Source organism: Odocoileus virginianus, chromosome 20 (genome assembly GCF_023699985.2).
Source record: "Odocoileus virginianus isolate 20LAN1187 ecotype Illinois chromosome 20, Ovbor_1.2, whole genome shotgun sequence".
NCBI classification, from domain to species: Eukaryota; Metazoa; Chordata; class Mammalia; order Artiodactyla; family Cervidae; genus Odocoileus; species Odocoileus virginianus.
This window is the reverse complement of record NC_069693.1, coordinates 25,991,180-26,011,420: the sequence shown is the minus strand read 5'-3', so window position 1 is coordinate 26,011,420 and position 20,241 is coordinate 25,991,180. Positions and strand designations below refer to the sequence as shown.

The 20,241-nt window shown below is 37.9% G+C and overlaps 1 protein-coding gene across 3 annotated transcripts in view; it reads left to right on the top strand.

The window, feature by feature from the left end:
• Positions 1-19,990, top strand: part of LRRC36 (leucine rich repeat containing 36) — a 60,504-nt gene extending 40,514 nt beyond the window's left edge. For 2 of the 3 annotated variants that reach the window (XM_020884902.2, XM_020884904.2), the window contains 8 exons: positions 1,200-1,251; positions 4,323-4,763; positions 7,829-8,118; positions 11,544-11,709; positions 13,936-14,123; positions 14,895-15,018; positions 16,956-17,070; positions 19,654-19,990. In XM_020884902.2, the coding sequence (XP_020740561.2) occupies positions 1,200-1,251; positions 4,323-4,763; positions 7,829-8,118; positions 11,544-11,709; positions 13,936-14,123; positions 14,895-15,018; positions 16,956-17,070; positions 19,654-19,879 (1,602 nt within the window). In that variant the 3' untranslated portion in view covers positions 19,880-19,990. The remainder of the gene's footprint in view (positions 1-1,199; positions 1,252-4,322; positions 4,764-7,828; positions 8,119-11,543; positions 11,710-13,935; positions 14,124-14,894; positions 15,019-16,955; positions 17,071-19,653) is intronic. The other variant, XM_020884903.2, reaches the window with a different exon arrangement.
• The last annotated feature ends 251 nt before the right edge of the window (positions 19,991-20,241 follow it).

The window sequence follows — 20,241 nt, the reverse complement described above, 5'->3', positions numbered from 1 at the left end:
AGCTTAAAACTCAACATTCAGGAAACTAAGATTATGGCATCTGGTCCCATCACTTCATGGCAAATAGATGGGGAAACAGTGGAAACAGTGAAAGACTTTATTTTGGGGGGCTCCAAAATCACTGCAGATGGTGACTGCAGCCATGAAATTAAAAGACACTTATTCCTTGTAAGAAAAGCTATGACCAACCTAGACAGCATATTAAAAAGCAGAGACATTACTTTGCCAACAAGTAATGTCCATCTAGTCAAAGCTATGGTTTTTCCAGTAGTCATGTATGGGTGTGAGAGTTGGACTATAAAGAAAGCTGAGCAATCAAAGAATTGATGCTTTTGAACTGTGGTGTTAGAGAAGACTCTTGAGAGTATCTTGGACTGAAAGGAGATCCAACCAGTCAATCCTAAAGGAAATCAGTCCTGAATGAATATTCGTTGGAAGGCCTGATGCTGAAGCTGAAACTCCAATACTTTGGCCACCTGATGCAAAGAACTGACTCATTGGAAAAGACCCTGATGCTGGGAAAGACTGAAGGCGGGAGGAGAAGGGGACGACAGAGAACGACAGAGAATGAGATGGTTGGATAGCATCACCGACTCAATGGACATGAGTTTTGAGTAAGTTTTGGGAGTTGGTGATGGACAGGGAAGCCTGGCATGCTGCAGTCCATGGGGTCACAAAGAGTTGGACACAACTGAGCTACTAACTGAACTGAGATGGCTTTCTACTTTGTATAAATCCTTGCTTAATTATGCCTTAGATTAATTTTCAGCCTATTATAAGTCCCAGTAGCTCCTGTGCTTGATGCTCAGCTTTACCAGAGGTAATATAAATATGTGAGTTCTTTAAACAGAAATAAGTTGGGAAAGGTGGTACCGTCTAAACTCTATGCTGAGTTATCAAAAACAGAGAAAATAGAATATCTCACTGTTTGGTGTGAGATATCTAAAGAGTATTTTATCTTTGCAAGGCATCTCTTTATCTGCTTCAAAACAACTCTAGAAACTCTTTGCATTGTGGCTAGTTTAAAGAATTTTTTCCCCCAATTTTATTTAGTTTTTTTATTTTGGTCCCTAGTTTGCAAGGATGGACTTGCTTACTAACAGGGAAGTGTTCTGAACCCTTCCCCCTCCCTGTTCTAGTTAAACTCATGTCTGAATGCCCACTGACACTCTTCTAACCTTTAAACCTTTTCTTTTTAGATGCAGGAAGTGGCAAGAAGGGAGATGCCAAGTGAGAATAACCAGGAAGATGGTAAATATTTTGCTTACAATATTTTTCTTCATGCCAGTCAGAGAAATCTAGATGTGATGGGATTTGAGAGAAGATGGAGGGAGATGCTTCTGTCTGGGGGCACTACACGATGAATTCTTTTCTGCTGTCATAAAGGGCTGCCCTGAATGCTTAGTAACCTCTGAGGTTTTTCTAGTTGAAGAGACGATAGTCTGACTTCCTTTATTCTTGACTTTTTGTATTGGCTAGCTATTACTTGTTTCTTTTACCTTTCTTGACTTCTTTTGGATTTATTATGTTTTTATTCACCAATTTTTTCTTTCTGCTAATTTATAAGTTATACACTCTTTCTGTGCTTTTGATCTTCTTATGCCCTAAATTATAATATGTGTCCTTAACTTGTTCAATTTTAAAATTAATCAACACCTTAACACTTCTCTTGGAAAATTCAAAGAATTTAAAGTACTTTACTCCTTTTAATCCCTCCTGATTAATGTATTATTATTATGGATTTTAATTATATTTTAAAAAACTCACTAGATACTATTTTTATAAAGTCAATGTTTATTTAAGCTTATCCATATATTTACTACTTTGTTTTGCTTTTTATTTCTTCTTCTTCTTCTTTTTTTTTTCTTCTTTTTTTAATCCTAGACTTCCCTTCTGAGATAATTTTCCTATAGTTCATAGTACATCTTTTAGAATTTTCTTTAGTGTATGTCTACTGGTAATGAATTCTTTCAGCTTTTGATTGTCTGAAAATGCCCCTATCTCACTATAATTCTTAAAGGGTATTTTGGTTGGGTATAAATTTCTATGTTGGCACTTATTTCTTTCAAAATATTGAAGGTATTCCACTGTAGTCTGTCTTTTATGGTTGCTTTTGAGATGTTAGCTAGAAATATGTCACTCCTGCAAGGATAATGTTTTTTTCTTCTGGCTGCTTTTAAGATTTTCCAATTGTGTTTGATTTTTTTGTGATTTCACTATGATGTGTGAATTTCTTTTTATTTATCTTGTTTGGTATTTATTGCACTTGAATTGGTACATTCTGTCTCATTATTTCTTCAGAGTGCTTCAGAAATAATGTGTCCTATTTTTTCTGTCTTGTCCCTCTATAACTCTTGATTAAGTGAATATATATCAGAGACTTTTACATTGTCCTCTTTGCCTCTTATTCTTTCACATAATTCATCTTTTTTGCTTGATCTACATTCTGGATAATTCCTTCTGACCCATACTTTAAATTCATTCTTTTCAGCTGTGTCTAATCTGCTGTTAAGCTTGTTTGCTGAATTCTTAATTTCACTAGTTTTATTTTCAGTTTTATAAATTTGATTTGCTGCTTTTTCAAATCTTCTGGGCCACTTTTTATAAGCAGAAATTTCCCAGATGTTTTATATCTTTAAGCATAGTAAAAATAGCCATTGTATAAGCTGCATCTATTAATTCCAATTTTTGTGTGCCTGTGTTGTCTGTTTTTTCCTACACATTCTCACTTGTCTTATTTCCTTTTTTTTGCTTTGGCTACTTGCTGGATATTAGATTTTAAAAACTATTTGTAGGAATGGTTTAAAGTCTTACAAGGTATCTTTTCCAGATTAGACTTTCATTTGCTTCTACCAGTTAGCTAGAGAACTATCAGTCTGGGATCATCTTAATCCATGCTCAAAATTTGACATTCCCTGGATCACCCAGATAATACAAACCTGGATTACCAGTGTATAAGGGCTAGTTTATTCCAAGTTTACCTTTATTCTGAAAATTGTATCCTGCTTAGGTTCCCATCTTAATGTTGGGTAGGTGATGAGGGGGTGGTTTCTCATACTCTTTACCTTGGATGGGTCCTGGACTAGGACTTTATACCTTTTACCCTAAATCTCCTTAGAGAAAGAGTGACTTTAAGTGCTAGATTCATCTATAAGAGTTCTTGCTGTTTTCTAGATTTTGGCCTAGAAACTCCTCACTAGCTTGTTAGCTCTTTAATGCTTTTAAGGATATATATATATATATATATATATATATATATATATATATATATGATCCCACTTTTTAGATATCTTCAACAGGAGGGATAGTCTGAATTATTTAATCTCATCACATGTTCTTAGATTCTTTTTCTTACATAAAAATATTGTTCTTTAACATTTCTTCCACTGTATGGACTGGTGCTTAATAAAAACATTGATATTCTTAAAAGATTCTAGAGAGATAGAAAGTTCCACTGTTCTGAGTTAATGTGGCTAACTCAGGAAGGCCTTCAAACATATGAATATCTGAAAACCCCAAAGAACACAGAGACTTCTCTCTTTGTCTGATGCTTTAGTTGCCCCACTCTGAAGCTTTTCAGCTTTCAGCTGTATCAGATTCTGATACAGCTGGCTGAGAGAAATATTTTGGAATTGGTTTAGGGGTTTTCATAGGTTTTTGCATTTCCTGTCATTTAATTGGCTTATGATAGTGGTTCCCATGGAGAAGGCAATGGCAACCCACTCCAGTACTCTTGCCTGGAGAATCCCATGGATGGAGAAGCCTGGTGGGCTGCCGTCTATGGGGTCTCACAGAGTCGGACACGACTGAAACGACTTAGCAGCAGCAGCAGCAGTAGTTCCCAGTGTGTGAACCTATATCCTCTGGGTGGAGATTTGGAGTGGGAATGGGTTTAGCTTTATTGTGAGGAGTCTGTGAAATGAGAGACCTACCAACTATTGTCCATAGACTGAATACATAAGACCCCAACTTTTGTCATGTGGGGTGCACCAAAATAGTGGAAGTGTAAATATAGAAAACTCTGACACTACAGTTTTCGAAGGAAATTCCTAGGAAATTAGGTTGACGTAAAATTTATCTCCAGAATGTTATAGTCTTTACTGTTTACACAATGTCCAGCATGTTTTGTTGTTCTTCGCTGTAGGAATCCCTCCATAATTTTATCCTACCACTTATAAAAATTATAAACCATCTCTTCCTGAGAACTGGTTTTGTTTGGTTTGGTTTTTTTTTTTTTTTTTGGTAGACAAGAGTTTATCTAGTGAACAAGGCTACTCTAAAAATTCTCATTGTCTTTTTGTCCCCTGCTTGGTGATGGTTAGAAATCAGACGCTACTCACCTCATCAGTTGGCAGTTCGATCCCCAGAGAAGATGGCTAAAGAAGGGTACCGAATATCTTTTTTGGACAACAAGTCTTCAGGTTCTTCCCCAGAAAAGGACGTGATACCAAAACCTGATACTTATCAGCTTACCCATGATGCCTCATTGGGTAAACGCCTGGATGTGGGTGATTCTAGCCAGATTCATCCCTATCAGTTACCTTCAGATGTTGGTCTAGAAAATTATGATAGTCTTTATTCTCAAAATCTGTCCCTTCACGGAAGTATTGGTAAAAGGCCTCAGAGAAACAAGAACTACCGAGAATATAGCACAAAGCCTTCAAATAACATGAAAGCCACCACATCCCATTCCTGTGGAGATTTACTGACGTCTCTATCAAACCCTGACTCCAGCACTGGAAGGCTTTTGAAGCTTAGTTCAGGTAATAGCTTCCTATCAGTTTGTAGGCCTCTTTTCTTTAATAGGTATAAAGATTGAAGTTTAACTGTATATTTTGGAATAAATATTTCTTACATTGGGGAATTACCTGTCAGTCCAATGGTTAGGATTCTGTGCTTTCACTGCTGAGGGTGTGGGTTCAGTTCCTGGGTGGGGAACTAAAATATCCTGCAAACCTCATGGTGTGGCCAAAAGTAAATAAACAAATCGTGACCAGTAGTCAGAGCCTCAAGAAATCTACAGGGTATGAGTTTAACAAGATAGATACATTAGAGAAAATTCATATAAATGCAAACTTGATAACTATATGTTATTTCAGTTAAATAGCATCCTGGGATATATTTCTAGTAACATTTAGTCTTCTCTGGTCTCAATCACTTCTATTCAGAGTTACTTTTTCAGAAAAAGCTAGTTTTAAGAAAGTAAGTGTTGGAGACCACTCTTTAGTTGTGTATTTATTCAACAAAATGTATTAAATACCTACTATATGCCAGATGCTATTCTAGCTCTGTAGATAACATAGCAAACAAAAGTGAAATTCCATGTGTATTTTTGCATAAGTAAAAAAGGTCCCTACTTTCATGGAAATTCTATTCTAAAGAGGTAAGACAGATGATAAAATAAATTATAAATCTAGAAGTCAGCTTATAAGTGTTGTGAAGAAAAATAACATAAGGGTATTAGAGAATGGCTTCCCAGGTGGCTCCAGCAGTAAAGAACCCTCCTGCCAATGTAGGAGACATAAGAGACATGGGTTTGATCCCTGGGTCAAGAAGATCCCCTGGAGGAGGGCATGACAGCCCACTCCAGTATTCTTACCTGGAGAATCCCATGGACAGAGGAGCTTGGTGGGCTATAGTCCATAAGGTCACAAGAGTCGGACATGACTGAAGCAACTTAGCATGCACATAGCACTTATTAGAGAGTAATATGAAGGAGGTAAAGCTTTAGATGGAATGATCAGGGAAAGCTTCTCAAATGAGAAGTAAAAGTACAGACCTGAATGAAATGCATGTGAGTCATGTGGATAACTTGCAGGGGGGTGGGGGGAGAGAAGTTTTAGACAGTGGAAATATTAAGTGCAAAGTTCCTGAAACTGGAACATGCTTCGCATGTTCAAGGAACAATGAGGAAGCAGGGCTGCTACAGCAGAGTGAGGTCGATGAGGTGTATCGATAAAGTCAGATAATCAGACATTCATTCTGTGTCAGATCAGGAGCTGTTGGAGAGTTTGTAGCAGAGAAGTGACATCTAACTTAAAAATTACTCTTGCTGCTTAGTTGAGAATAGACAATGGGGAGCAAGGACAGAAGTTTCTTAAATTCTAAAAGTAGATCAGAATCTGGATAAGAGATGATGGTAAAAAAAAAAAAAGAGAGAGATGATAGTAACTTGAACTAGAGAGAAAGCAGTATAGGTGGTAAGAAATAGATTCTGAATATGTTCCAAAGATAACACTCCATAATTTGCTGCTGGGTTGAGGATGAAGTATGAGAGAAAGCAAGTGTGTAACTCTCAGGTTTCAAGTCTGAACAACTGGAAGGATGGAGTTACCATTTACTCAGATGGAAAAGAGTATGAGGAACAGGTTTTAGGATAGACACCAAGAGTTGGTCTTAGACATGTTGAGTTTGAGGTGCCTATTAAAACTTCTCAGAGATGCCAATTTGATAATTAGATATATTAGTCTGGAGTTCAGGGAAGAAGGTGGGGCTGGGAGTTAAAAGTGTGTGGATGACCTTAAAACAGACTGGGTATAATCTCCCCAAGGGGGTAAATATAGATAGAAAAGATATCTGAGGACTAACTTGAGTCCTCCAACAATTAGAAATCTCGTTGATGAAGAGAAACCATCATGGAGAGCAAGAAAGTGGCAGCCACTAAGTAAGAGAAAAGAAAAAAGCCGAAGAGGGAGTGGTAACCCGGAAGCCACATGAAAAATGTGTTTCAGGAAGGAGAGAGTGATAAATACAGTGTCAGATGTTTTTAATAGATGCCTTTAACACTTCTGGGACTGAGAAATGATCATGGTATTTGGCAATGCATTGGTGGTGGTGGTTTGGTCACTAAGTTGTGTCTGACTCTTGCAACCCCATGGACTGTTGCCCCTGCCAGATTCCTCTGTCCATGGGATTTCACAGGCAAGAATATTGGAGTAGGTTGTCATTTCCTTCTCCAGGGGATCTTCCCAACCCAGGCATTGAACCCATGTAGTGAGCAGCTCCAGGAGATGTGTGATTAATAAAAGCCTTGTTGAGGTGAATTAAAGAAAGAATTAAAGGAGAAGCAATAGAATTATAGAATATATACACCTTCAAGGAGTTTTGCAGTGAAGAGGAGCAAAGATGTGGAAATGTAGCTGGAAGGGGGATTGGATCAAAGAGAACATGGTGGAAATGACTAGTAGAGGGAAAATTGTTGATGCAGGAGAGAAAAGGGACAATTACAAAAAACAAAATAGGGGGGTGGTCTAGAGGAGATGGAATTTAGTCTACCAGTGGAGAGTTGGTCTTGGATTGAAGCACAGACAGTTCATATATTACAATAAGAAGGAAGGCAGATAATTTATAGATCCAAATACAGGTAGAATTGGTAGATTTAGTGGTGAGATCACATAAATGTTTTCTTTGATTGCCTCTGATTTACTCAGAGAAATAAAGCACCTGAGAGCGAGGAGGGAGGAGGAAGTGTTGGAAGTTTGAGGAGAAGAGATAAGAATAGGAGAGTAAATTGATTAGGGTAATGTATTAAAATAGCTGGGCCCAGTTAAGATAGTGGTTATGAACTTAAAGTGAAGATGGTAGAAAGAGATGCATATTGTTCTCCAGTCACTTCCCACTGCTCTGCTGTAGGTTTGGAGTATGTACACAGAGTATTTAACCAGATTTGGGGTTTTGTGAGGTGGATAGGAAGGGAGAATCCATGCAGTTGAGAGTATATACTAGGGAGAGGCCATTGTGATCCTTGGACTTCAGACAGGGTAAGGAAGGAAGGAAGACATGAAAGAGTTGAAGAGCAGGTTCATCTCCTGGCCTGTTTCCTTCACAGATCTGTATGCTGCAACCCATTTCAACAGTGATCCTGCTCTGGTGGTGAATGTAGAGCAACAATTAGCCACCAGCATCAGTGATTTAACACAAGCACGTGGTTCTTTCCCAAACAACTCCGTCCTGGGAGATTCTCTGAGGACACTGCTATTGCCTACTGGGACATCAGAAAACAGAGAGAATTTGACCAAGAGGTCATTAAGCCCATCAAGAAGAGGATTCAGACGGAAAGAAAATATCCTTGCCACCCTGAATACAAAGCATGGTTTCAAAGATGCTACAGGCAGTGAGGCAAGTGTTGAGTTGTTTATGCTTGTATAAAAACACATCAGGTCCAAGATTAGAATCGAGTTCTGTTTTGGTGGTGGTAGTTTCGATCAAGAATGATAGAAATTCAAAGGGATTTTCAGAGGTCAGTGGGTAATACTGCCAGGCCAAAGCCTGTGATTCTTTTGCCTTTGGGAAAGTCATTTCCCTTCTGCTGCATTTGTCACAGGAAGAATGGTCTCTAATCTACTTCCAGAGCATAAACATGGTGGGGAAGTACTTTGATAATAAGTGGACAGAGTTTACAATAGGAAAGAATACACAAGTTGCCAGGGGCTCAGGGTTGGTTGAAGAGTGATCTCTGTTTCATTGTGGCTTATAATCTTACCATGTTTACACATTTGCTTTGGCGACAAATGACTAACTTGCTAGGGACCTTTCTTCTGAAAGCATTGCTTTCCTGTCCAGAAATTAAAATTATTCCAGTTTTTCCCCAGAATGAATTAGATTAAGATGATGAATTAGATAATCCAAAAGATTTTTAGCTGAGAGTTGGCTCAGGGAATGAATAACAAATCAAAAACCATTCCCGCATATATTATTTAATTCATTTTATAAAATTGTAGTTTGATAGTATTGTTCTTACTCATTAACTAAGTTTTGTAACTGCTTATATATATATCCCTCCATGGAGAATGCTGTCTTCTCCCCCCTCGTCTATCTGAATATTAATTTTTCTCCAGGCTTTAATTCCATCATGAAGCCTTCTCATTAGTTAAAGGAACTATAGCTCTCAGGACATTCTCTTCCCTTGAACCTATAGTCTTAGTCATACGAATCATTTGTCATTTAGTGACTTACTGCCTTGTGAGAAAGCTGGTGATTTGGTCAAAACAATTATTTCTAGTTATTTTTGTTTCAGTTGCTGGAAATCTTTGCACATCGACATGGGCTTATAAAGGGATTTTGTTATTGTTTGGTTGGTTGGGTTTTTTTTAGCTTTTAAATACTTTCTATTCAGTTTTTCAAACTTTGGAATTGGTTATAATTTTTATGTACCAAAGGGGGCAGTCTTGTAATACTTTTTTGACTTTTTTGTTTTTTGTTTTCCATCTTCAGTCACTGATGCCTATTGTTCTAGACAAGAGCACTGGTGTTAATGTATTTAGGGTAAAGCCATAGCAACATTTAGGATACTTGGGTGCTATATTAATAAGATATGTTCTAGGAAATTTTCTCACCTCTATTCCATGTTATATATTGTTAAAACAGCAATTAAAATCTCAATGCACTTTTCTGGACTGTCTTAAAAATTCCCGTTTCTTTTTTCCTGTTATATACTGTATTTCTTTATATGAAAAATTATAAAAGAGCTGCTTGAATGTAAATATAAAAGAAATACACTGTTTAGTTTCTAGAAAGGTATAAATCAGAAGAGCGCTTAAAAGTTGTTTAAAAAATAATCCCTGGAGAAGAAAATGGCAGCCCACTCCAGTGTTCTTGCCTGGAGAATCCTGGGATTGGGGTCGCACAGAGTTGGACACGACTGAAGTGACTTAGCAGCAGCAGCGGCAGTACTGGACATGCTGTTACTGTGGTGACTTAAAAATGTTTGCTTCCTCCTTTAGCAAACCCCTGTCGATTCTAATCCCCTATACATTGATGCAGTCACATTTGTATTCATGCCCTGAACATATCTGTACTCATAGTTTTGGCATTCTAAACCAGCTATTCTTTCTCTCACCCTTCCATCTATCTTTCCCTTATTCTCTGTCCCTCCCTTCTCAGGTAAAATAATCATCATCATCATCATCATCATCATCATCCCATATTTTAAAAAACACAAAATTAAATCAAATATGAATTCTTGATTAAAAAATTTATTTTTAACCAGCTGACTTTAGAATCACAAATTATAAAAATTAAATTTTAAAAAATAAGGCATAATTTGCTGAAAATTAAAAGTAACAGAATTATCCCAAAGTTCATAAAAAATTATCCCACTCTCACCACATTATGAAAAGTGAAAGAAAATACATAAGGCATATGTGTGTTTCTAAGTTGCTTCATGATGTACACACAGTATTGCCAATACATGAAAAACCAATGACAGTTAATATCTCATTTTTCACAAGATCCTCTAAAGTGGCTTGTAGTGCAACCAGTCTTTCTATGACTTTTCTTCCTAATCAGATTAACTTCTTAAGGACTTCATCTTTTACTTCATATGTTCACAGACCTTATATAGAACTCTCAATGCACATGATCAGTGTTCAGTACAGATCTGTTTAATAAATGTTTATCCCATTTATAATGCTTTCCCTTATTAATCATAGGCCACATGTGTGACTCAAGTCATAAATATCACTGTCTGGTGTTCTGTTTCATGGTTGTCAGATATGACAGCATAAGCTAATTAATCATTTATATATTTTTAATATCAAAAGAGCCAAAGGTTGAGAAATAATTTGGGTGTTTTTAATATGTAACAGCTTCCTTGAAGTCCCTTGAGAACTCACAGAAAAGATTGATCTGTCCAGTAAAATTCACAATTTTTTTTTAATTTTTGAAAATTTTAATTAATTTATTTATGGGCTGCACTGGGTCTTCGTGCCGCTCACGAGCTTGTTGCAGTGTTTGGGCTTCTCATTGCAGTGGCTTCTCTTGTTGCAGAGCACAAGCTCTAGGGCATGCTGGCTCAGTAGTTGTGGTACGTGGGCTTAGTTGCCCTGTGGCATATGGGATCTTCCTGGACCAGTGATTGAACCTGTGTTTCCTGCATTGGCAGGTGGATTCTTAACCACTGGACCACCAGGGAAGTCCCCAGTTGTTTTTTAATTCATTCAGACATGACTAAATATATAGACATATACATCATATCTGAATGAATTAAAAATAATTGGAAGTTCCACTGGAGAGAGAGCTCTACCTATGCATCTATATACATAAGATTCTTACTGAATAAAAAGTATCTTTAGTACTGGGTCCAACAATAGCATTTAACGTAACATTTAAAGTGTTATAGGACAGTTAAGTTTATTATATATTAATATACTAAATATAAGCTTATGAGTTATAACTTTTATTAAATTACTCCCCATTTTATTTTATAATATAATACCTTAAAAAATGTTCTGCAGTTTAATCTTTGCATATTACATAACATAATACATTGAGCCATAGACATAGGTGTTAAAACATTTTTTGTTTTCTTCTGAAAATCTCCATAGAAAATTATGATAGAAGATACTGTTTGCTTTGAAATTATCCTTGTATATATTATTGTATTTGTCTTAGACATAAATAATATTCTATTCAAATCTGAACTGAAAGATGAAGTCAACTTTCTCTTTTGCTTAATGTTAACCCTTTAAATGTCTGGGTTTTTACTTCCCTTATTGTGTAAGAATGACAAATGGTTGGGTGTTTGTTTTTTTTTTTCTCTTGAGCCTCTCTCTAGTGACCTGGGCAGTTTGCATGGTTTGCCAGGAAACCACAGTCCCCCAGTCTCTGCCAGAACCTCCCATGTGGCCACTGTCCTCAGACAGCTCCTGGAGCTTGTGGATAAGCACTGGAACGGCTCCGGCTCCCTCCTCCTCAACAAGAAGTTTCTCGGTAAAGCGAATTCATTCTCAGTTCTCAGAGAAGGGCTCAGCCTTGCTTCTGCTCTATATTTTGATAAAAGCCACTCAGCCCCCTTTACTTGCTCTGATAAAAGCCACTCAGCCCCCTTTACTTGCAGGGGAGATTGTTCTCATGATGACTTACCAAAATTTGTCAGCCACACAGTGATTGACAAATCTGCATTTTTCTTACAATCATCTTCCCTGTTTTTCCTTTTTTGGTTGCACCATGCAGCTTGCCAGCTCTATGCAGGCTCTTAGTTCCCTCACCAGGGATTGAACCTGGGCCCACGGCAGTGAAAACACCAAGTCCTAACCACTCTACTGCCTGGGAATTCTGTTCTCTGTTTTCATAAGCACTCTTCCCTCCTGTACCAGTTGCCTTGTTTTCTTATAACTTTTTTTTGGGTAGTCTTTAAGTGATGATGTATAAAATAAAGTGTGGTCATGTTAATGATTACCAAAGGATTTTACGATCCTTGGGGGAAATGCCAATAATAAATACAATAGAAACTGAGTTTAATCATCAGAGGTCTGAGATGCCTATGGAAATGTTATGATTTATAAAACTCTAATGACTAAATGACCTGGACTCTTTTTCAGGACTTTGTTTTTAGGAACTTGGGGGGATACAGTTTTGCAAATATTGTCCCCATGTGTCTGTTGCTTAATAGTGGTGATAAGAGTTTAAGTAAAACTAGGAACTTTAAGGGCTTCCCTATTGGCTCAGAAAGTAAAGAATCCTTCTGTAATGCAGGAGACCCGGGTTTGATCCCTGGATCAGGAAGGTCCTCTGGAGAAAGACATGGCAACCCACTCCAGTATTCTTGCCTGAAGAGCTCCATGGACAGAAGAGCCCTGCAGGCTGTCCATGGGGTCATAAAAGAGTCAGATAAGACTTTAAAGTTGAAATACAGATGGCTAACAAACACATGAAAAGATAGATGCTCAACATCACTCATTATCAGAGAAATGCAAATCAAAACCACAATGAGGTACCATTACACACCAGTCAGGATGGCCGCTATCCAAAAGTCTACAAGCAATAAATGCTGGAGAGGGTGTGGAGAAAAAGGAACCCTCTTACACTGTTGGTGGGAATGCAAACTAGTATAGCCGTTATGGAGAACAGTGTGGAGATTTCTTAAAAAACTGGAAATAGAACTGCCATATGACCCAGCAATCCCACTCCTGGGCATACACCCCGAGGAAACCCATTCTGAAAGAGACACGTGCACCCCAATGTTCATCACATCACTGTTTATAATAGCCAGGACATGGAAGCAACCTAGATGCCCATCAGCAGATGAATGGATAAGGAAGCTGTGGTACATATACACCATGGAATATTACTCAGCCATTAAAAAGAATTCATTTGAATCAGTTCTAATGAGATGGATGAAACTGGAGCCCATTATACAAAGTGAAGTGAAGTAAGCCAGAAAGATAAAGACCAATACATTATACTAATGCATATATATGAAATTTAGAAAGATGGTAGCAATAACCCTATATGCAAAACAGAAAAAGAGACACAGATGTACAGAACAGACTTGTGGACTCTGTGGGAGAAGGCGAGGGTGGGATGTTTCAAGAGAACAGCATCAAAACATGTATATTATCTAGGGTGAAACAGATCACCAGCCCAGGTTGGATGCATGAGACAAGTGCTTGGGCCTGGTGCACTGGGAAGACCCAGAGGGATGGGGTGGAGAGGGAGGCGGGAGGGGGGATTGGGATGGGGAACACATGTAAATCTATGGCTGATTCATGTCAATGTATGGCAAAAACCACTACAATATTTTAAAGTAATTAGCCTCCAACTAATAAAAATAAATGGGAAAAAAAAGTTAACAGTCACAAATTGCAAAAAAATAAAATAAAGTTGTTTAGGCTTAGCTTTTTAAAAAAATATCTAAAGTGACATACAGAAGAAAAAGTCTTAGCCCAGTTACTTTCCTTCCCACATTGATCCTTTGCTCTTGTTTTGTAGGAAATTATCCCCAGGAGCCACTCATCAGTGATTAGAGAATAGCACAGAGCATGCACTCATGAGAGTCTACTGTTGTTTCTCCATAGATGTGGGATATAGTTTTTTAATCTCCATCATGAAACATCTCTTACAGTTACTTACTAAATTCTTATAAAAAGGAGACACTAGATTGCCCTATTTGTCTGACAGAGCTGGTAGCTATTGACTAGGAATTCTCTGCTTTAGCTTTTAAGACTGGCCCGTGTGCCCAACCTGAATTTTTGGCAGGTCCTGCCCGAGATCTGCTTCTGACCTTGGTAGTCCCTGCACCTTCTCAGCAGTGGTGTCGCTTGCATCCAGAAGATACATCAAAAACCTTCCACAGGAGGGAGATGGAACTGAAGGAGACAGGGCAGCTGGTCCCTAATGACATGGTATGCTGCTCTCATCTTCTTTTCCTACTCTTCCTTTATTAGAAAAGGAAAAGGCAGCAAGGCTAGAACAGCTCTGTGCCATAAAGATGATCATCACCTGAACACCTAGGTGCTTATGAACTGAAATGTAGAAAAGTCAGTCTGTGCAAATCAGGAACACAAAACTTGCAGGGACAGCTTGGAGGTTCTTCAGGGTTGACGCCCTAATCCAAAAATTCTAAGGAAAGACTTGAAATGGGGAAAAAAAAAAAAAGACTTAGAGCAAAGACATTTAGGACTGTGTTCTTGAAAGTTATGATTTGATTCAGATGAGGGAATTAGATGTCTCTGGGATTGTCTTTCCTCCCTTCTGATGGAGAGCCCTAAACCAGGGGCCACTCCCTAGAGCATTAGGCTTCTGGCTCTGGGAGGGAAAGAAGGGATTCATTTTCTTAGACTTCTCCCCAACCTTTTCTTAACATTAAAGGATTTTCAGACATCAAGTTCATTTTCTAGAAACTTTAAATAGGTGACTCATAATGCTGGCCACTTGTCAAAACAACCACTTGTTTTGTAATAGTAGTGGATAATTCACATGTGGTAAAATGCATGTGGTAAGTTTCTTTGCTGCACTTGAACTATGTTTACCAATAAATTAAAATTCTAGTGAGAGAGAGGCTGACCTCCATTCGGTTTATCACTAAAAAGAACAAAGATTCTTTCAATCTTCTAAAAACACTTTCCAGAATTTCAGGTTCTTAATGTGTTTGTATTTTGTTTTCTAATCTAAAGGAAAATTTGAAGCAAAAACTAGTCAGAGTGCTGGAGGAAAACCTCATTTTGTCAGAAAAAATCCAGCGTTTGGAGGAAGGTGCTACCACTTCGGTTGTCAGTGGGCACCTGTCCCACACTTATGGTAAGTCCAGGAAATCAATGTGTGGTTCATCTCAAGACAGCATTTTGTTTATAGATGACCCATTTAATAAGTTTTGTCATTCAGAGCTCATATGGCTTTCTAAATGGAAACAATCATTTTGCCTCAGAGTTGTAATGCAGGTGACTTGAGTTACCAGAAGAAGAGAGTTTACTTTTATAAGTGTAAAGTATTTACAAATGTTATTATTGTCATTATTTTTTGCGAAAGACACTTTTTTTTTCTGATTATAGCAGAAGATCATGTTTCTTACAGAAAGTTTGAAAAATATAAGGAAAATAAAATCTCACTACCCAGAAATAACTACCATTAGTGTTTTGGGTATATTTTCTTTCACCTATATCCCTATACATATATTTACTCAGAATTAAAATTTGTGTTTTGATTTTTCAAAACGAATTTACATACAACAAAATGCACACATTCTAAGTTTGATGAGTTTCAATGTATATGTATACTCATTTAATTCCATCCAATCAAAATACAGACCACTTCTAAAAAGTTCAACTCTGGTGCATTTAGGTTCCTCTACTATTGGCCCTCGGCAGTCTACAAGCTAATGTTATTCTACAAGCTAATGTTATTAATTTAATAGCATAGGCATTTCCTCTAATATCACATTAATATACCATATTTATCTATTTATTCCTCTATGTAGTTGTTTTTAATGTTAGTTATTGTAAATAAAGCTGTCATTATTTAATTATAAATAATTAAAAGAATTTCCAAACATTCAAAGACTTGAAATAGAAGAAAAGACCCTAGAGTGAAAAATGCTTCTCTAAGATCATCTTCTCTCCTGATGGAGCTGAGAGTCCTAATATTTATGCTGTGATAAATAATGCAGCTATTAATATCTGTGTATATAAATCTTTGTAAAAAAAAAAATCTTTGTGTACACTTCCTACCAGTTTTCCTAGGAGACACTCCTTGAAGTAGAATTAGTGGGTCCAAGGATGTGGACATTTTTGAGGTTTTTGTTACACGTTGCCAAATCATTCCTAAAAAGGTGGTTTCAGTTTATACACACATCAGCAGCAAGTATGTATTTGAATGCCTTTTCATTTCACCCTTGCCAACATTGAGTATTATATATTTTTCTTCATTATGACAGGTGAAAAATAATATCCTATTGAATTTGTGATTTGTTCTACTTTATTCTTAGTATAGTTTAGGTAGATAAAAGTCTACCCTTGACTTTAAACTTCTAGTTCAGCACACCAAAACAAACATTATGGGTATTTGAATATTTGTATGAGCAATTTGATTTGGAAATCAGCATTGAATTTCCAGAGATGAATCTCATCTCTCTAATATTTATAAGCCTGAATAATCAAGACATCAGTCTCCACTTACCTACACTGAAAATAAATAGGTGTTTATTCACTAGATACTTATTTTCAACCAGCCATGAGGCCCACTACTCTCTTTGGATTACTGGTGATAAATACAGCTGTTGCAGCCCTGATTTCTACCTTCCAGAACCTTGCTACTCAAAGAGTGAACCAGAGATCGGCAACATTAGCATCACTCAGGGATTTGTTACATATATAGAATACTTGGCCTCACCTCAGACCTACTGAATCAGAATCTGTTTTTTAATAAGATTCCCCAGGCAATTTGTAAGCATATTAAAATTTAAGTACTGTTCCAGAAGACTGACTTGCTTAAGATCCATAGTTCTTGTGCTTTCACTACCTTATGATTGCAAGCCTTGGTAATATATTTGGAAAGCTAAGTATGAATACCTTGGCCACAAATTCAGTTTCTGCTAGATCAAGTGGTTGAATTTTAATTCAGATATGCCTTCTGCTAAACTGTATATTCTTGTCACTATATCTGCTACCTGTTCACTCAAACTCTGCTCAAAGACTAGCTGCTTGGAATCCTCTCACCCCCATACACTATAACCTTTGTAGATGATCTTCTGCGCAAAAACCAACAGCTGAACATGCAGGTGTCTTGCCTGAACCAGGAGCTTGCCCAGCTGAAAAAGCTAGAGGAGACCGTGACTCTTCTCCACGAAAGTCAGAGGTAGGATTGGATCCTTCGAGCTGGCTTCTGGAAGCAGATATTTACTTTCCTTTATCTCCTTTGTTTTACTTGGCAAGTTAATATCTATATACTTTCCAAATTAACTATATTCTGAGTGTAAACAACCTGTATCCAGGCCAGTTAGCTCAGGGGTCAAAATATTGCTTTCAAGAACACACCAGGGACTAAATATCTTATGTCACCTCAATAATAAGTAGTTTCTCACTGGATCCAACAGGACCCTTGTTTGGGTCAGCTAGCTTTCCTCAGTCACAATGTACCCCTAAAATCAAGCCATCTTGCTCTTCTGAAAAATGTCTACCTGTTCTTGGTCCTAGAAGAGAGGTCAAGCACACTCAGAGTGATAGGGAAAGAATCCAATGTATGTGTTCTCTTCAGAGGAGTTCAATAGCATGAGGCTCTTCAAAGAACAGTTTCCCCATGCTACAGGCTAGACAAATCAGAAGAAGCCTCAATACTATTGCTATATTTAGAGAAGCCTTTGAAATTTTGATTTGCCAAACACCTTTGCTAGGACCATCAGTGAAGCTTAAATAGAAGAACTCTATTCCCCAAGTCTTCAGTCCCTAACTTCACTTCCTAATTTTCCTTGGAATAGCTTAATTTAAGGAGGATTCGACCCAGATCCATCCTGGCTGACTTTTTAAAAAACTTTTTTTCTAGTTATTGCAAACATATACAGAAAATGTGTGTGTGTGTGTGTGTGTGTGTGTGTGTGTGTGTGTTAGTGGCTCAGTCATGTCCAACTTGTTTCAACCTCCTGAACTGTATGTAGCCCATCAGGCTCCTCTGTTCATGGAATTCTCCAGGCAAGAATACTGGAGTGGAGAGTTATTCTCTTCTCCAGGGGATCTTCCTGACCGACCCACAGATTGAACCCAGGTCTTCTGTGTTGCAGGCAGATTCTTTGCCATCTGACCCACCACTATATAGGGGTATAGGTATACACCCCATACCCCTATACTATAGGAGTATATTATATACCCCTATACTCTGTATAGGGGTAGCCCATACAAGAGTATCAGTTCAGTTCAGTTCAGTCACTCAGTCGTGTCCGACTCTTTGCGACCCCATGAATGGCAGCACGCCAGGCCTCCCTGTCCATCACCAACTCCCGGAGTTTACTCAAACTCATGCCCATCGAGTCGGTGATGCCATCCAGCCATCTCATCCTCTGTCGTCCCCTTCTCCTCCTGCCCCCAATCCCTCCCAGCATCAAGGTCTTTCCCAATGAGGCAACTCTTCGCATGAGGTGGCCAAAGTATTGGAGTTTCAGCTTCAGCATCAGTCCGTCCAATGAACACCCAGGACTGATCTCCTTTAGGATGGACTGGTTGGATCTCCTTGCAGTCCAAGGGACTCTCAAGAGTCTTCTCCAACACCACAGTTCAAAAGCATCAATTTTTCGGCACTCAGCTTTCTAGTGAATAGCATAAATTCATGTTTATCACACTTGGGTGTGTACAGAATCACCCGAAAACTTGTTGAACTACAGAGTGCTGGGGCTCACCCCCAGAGTTTCTGATTCTGCAGATCCGGACTGGGAATTGAGAATTTGCATTTCTAGTAAGTTTTCGGGTGATGCTGTTGCTCCTGGCCTGGGGACCACACTTTGAGGACATTAAGATTTATCTCTTTAGTGATGTACAAATGGCTATATTTGTAACTTGAATTAATTCTTCTCTGTGTTGTTAAACCATCACTTCAATATATAGGTTCAATTTGTTTCATTTTTCTATAGGAAATATTTTTATTATTTTGATTTAATCCTGAGTACAATTATGTTAAACTTACATGGTCCCAAAATCAGATAAATGCAAACAAATTTAGCTTCCTTACCTGTCTTCTCTATCCTTTCCTTCCCTCCCACTAGCCTTCCATTGCAGATGTGGGATAAAAAGAGGCATAATGTTGCTTTAACATTTTATCTTAGAAATCATTTCATAGTGATGTTTAGAGTAAGTTCTCACTCCTTTTTATACATACATAGGACTCCATGGTGTGTGTAATTAATCCTCTACTGATGGACATTTAGGTTGATGGTATCTTGTTGTTACAAATAGTGCTGCAGTGAATAGCATTGTGCATACATCTTTTTTGGCAGGGAGGGGAAGTCTCTGATAGCTTCTAACATTACATGGTAATGCAGAGTCCAAGAATACAATTATGACTAGCACCATTAGTTTAATTGCTGAGGCAGTATAGATTAGAAGAAGCAGAAATTAAGATCTGGGAATAGGAATAAAAATTGCAGGCCTGGTCAGGAGCCAGTCTCCTTGTGTTTCTACTTATTTCATCGCGAAAAGTGCTTTGGAAAGAATAGAACAGTCACTATGTAAAATGTGAACTGTGTTATTGCTACAGTCAACCTGGAACATAATCAGACAGGACTGTAATAAACTGTTGGCCCACTTTTAAAATAACCCACTCATAAATCGGATAGTTCTTTCTATTTAAAGATGTTACTTCATTTTACATTTATCTTTAGCAAACATTTCAGGTCTGAATGACATCTACTTTGCTTTTATGACTTCACAACTGTCTTTTTCCCCCGTGTCTCAGATCCCTGGTGGTAACTAATGAGTATCTGCTGCAGCAGCTGAATAAAGAGCAAAAAGGTTATTCTGGGAAAGCACTCCTGCCTCCTGAGAAGAGTCATCATTTGGGGAGATCATCACCCTTTGGGAAAAGCATGCTGTCTTCCTCCTCACCAGTAGCACATGATATGGGTCAGTATTTAATACAGACTGTTTCAGACTCTGCCCCAGAGCCTAGTCTATGGAGCTAACACTGTGCACCTTTTTTGCAGCTTGTCTCTCAGCCCCAGGGGGTTCTCAATGTCATTACCACTAGTATGGTGGTATTTTCCCACAAGATTAAGAAAAAAATCTTAATTACACTGTATTGGTCTTTCTTTTTATTTTTCTTTTTATCTCCTCCCATCAAGTCATTCTTTCCTTCTGCCCACATAAATAGTTGGCACTTAGTCCTAGGCATCATATCACATAGGAACACTTGACTGGAAATGTCAAAAAGGAAAAAAACACTAGATATTTTTCCCAAGTGTCAGTTGAAACTGTGTAGTAGGAAGTTAGAAAAGAATATCCATGGCCAGGTATGTTTTGTGTTAGAAGAAATTTCAGAGAATCT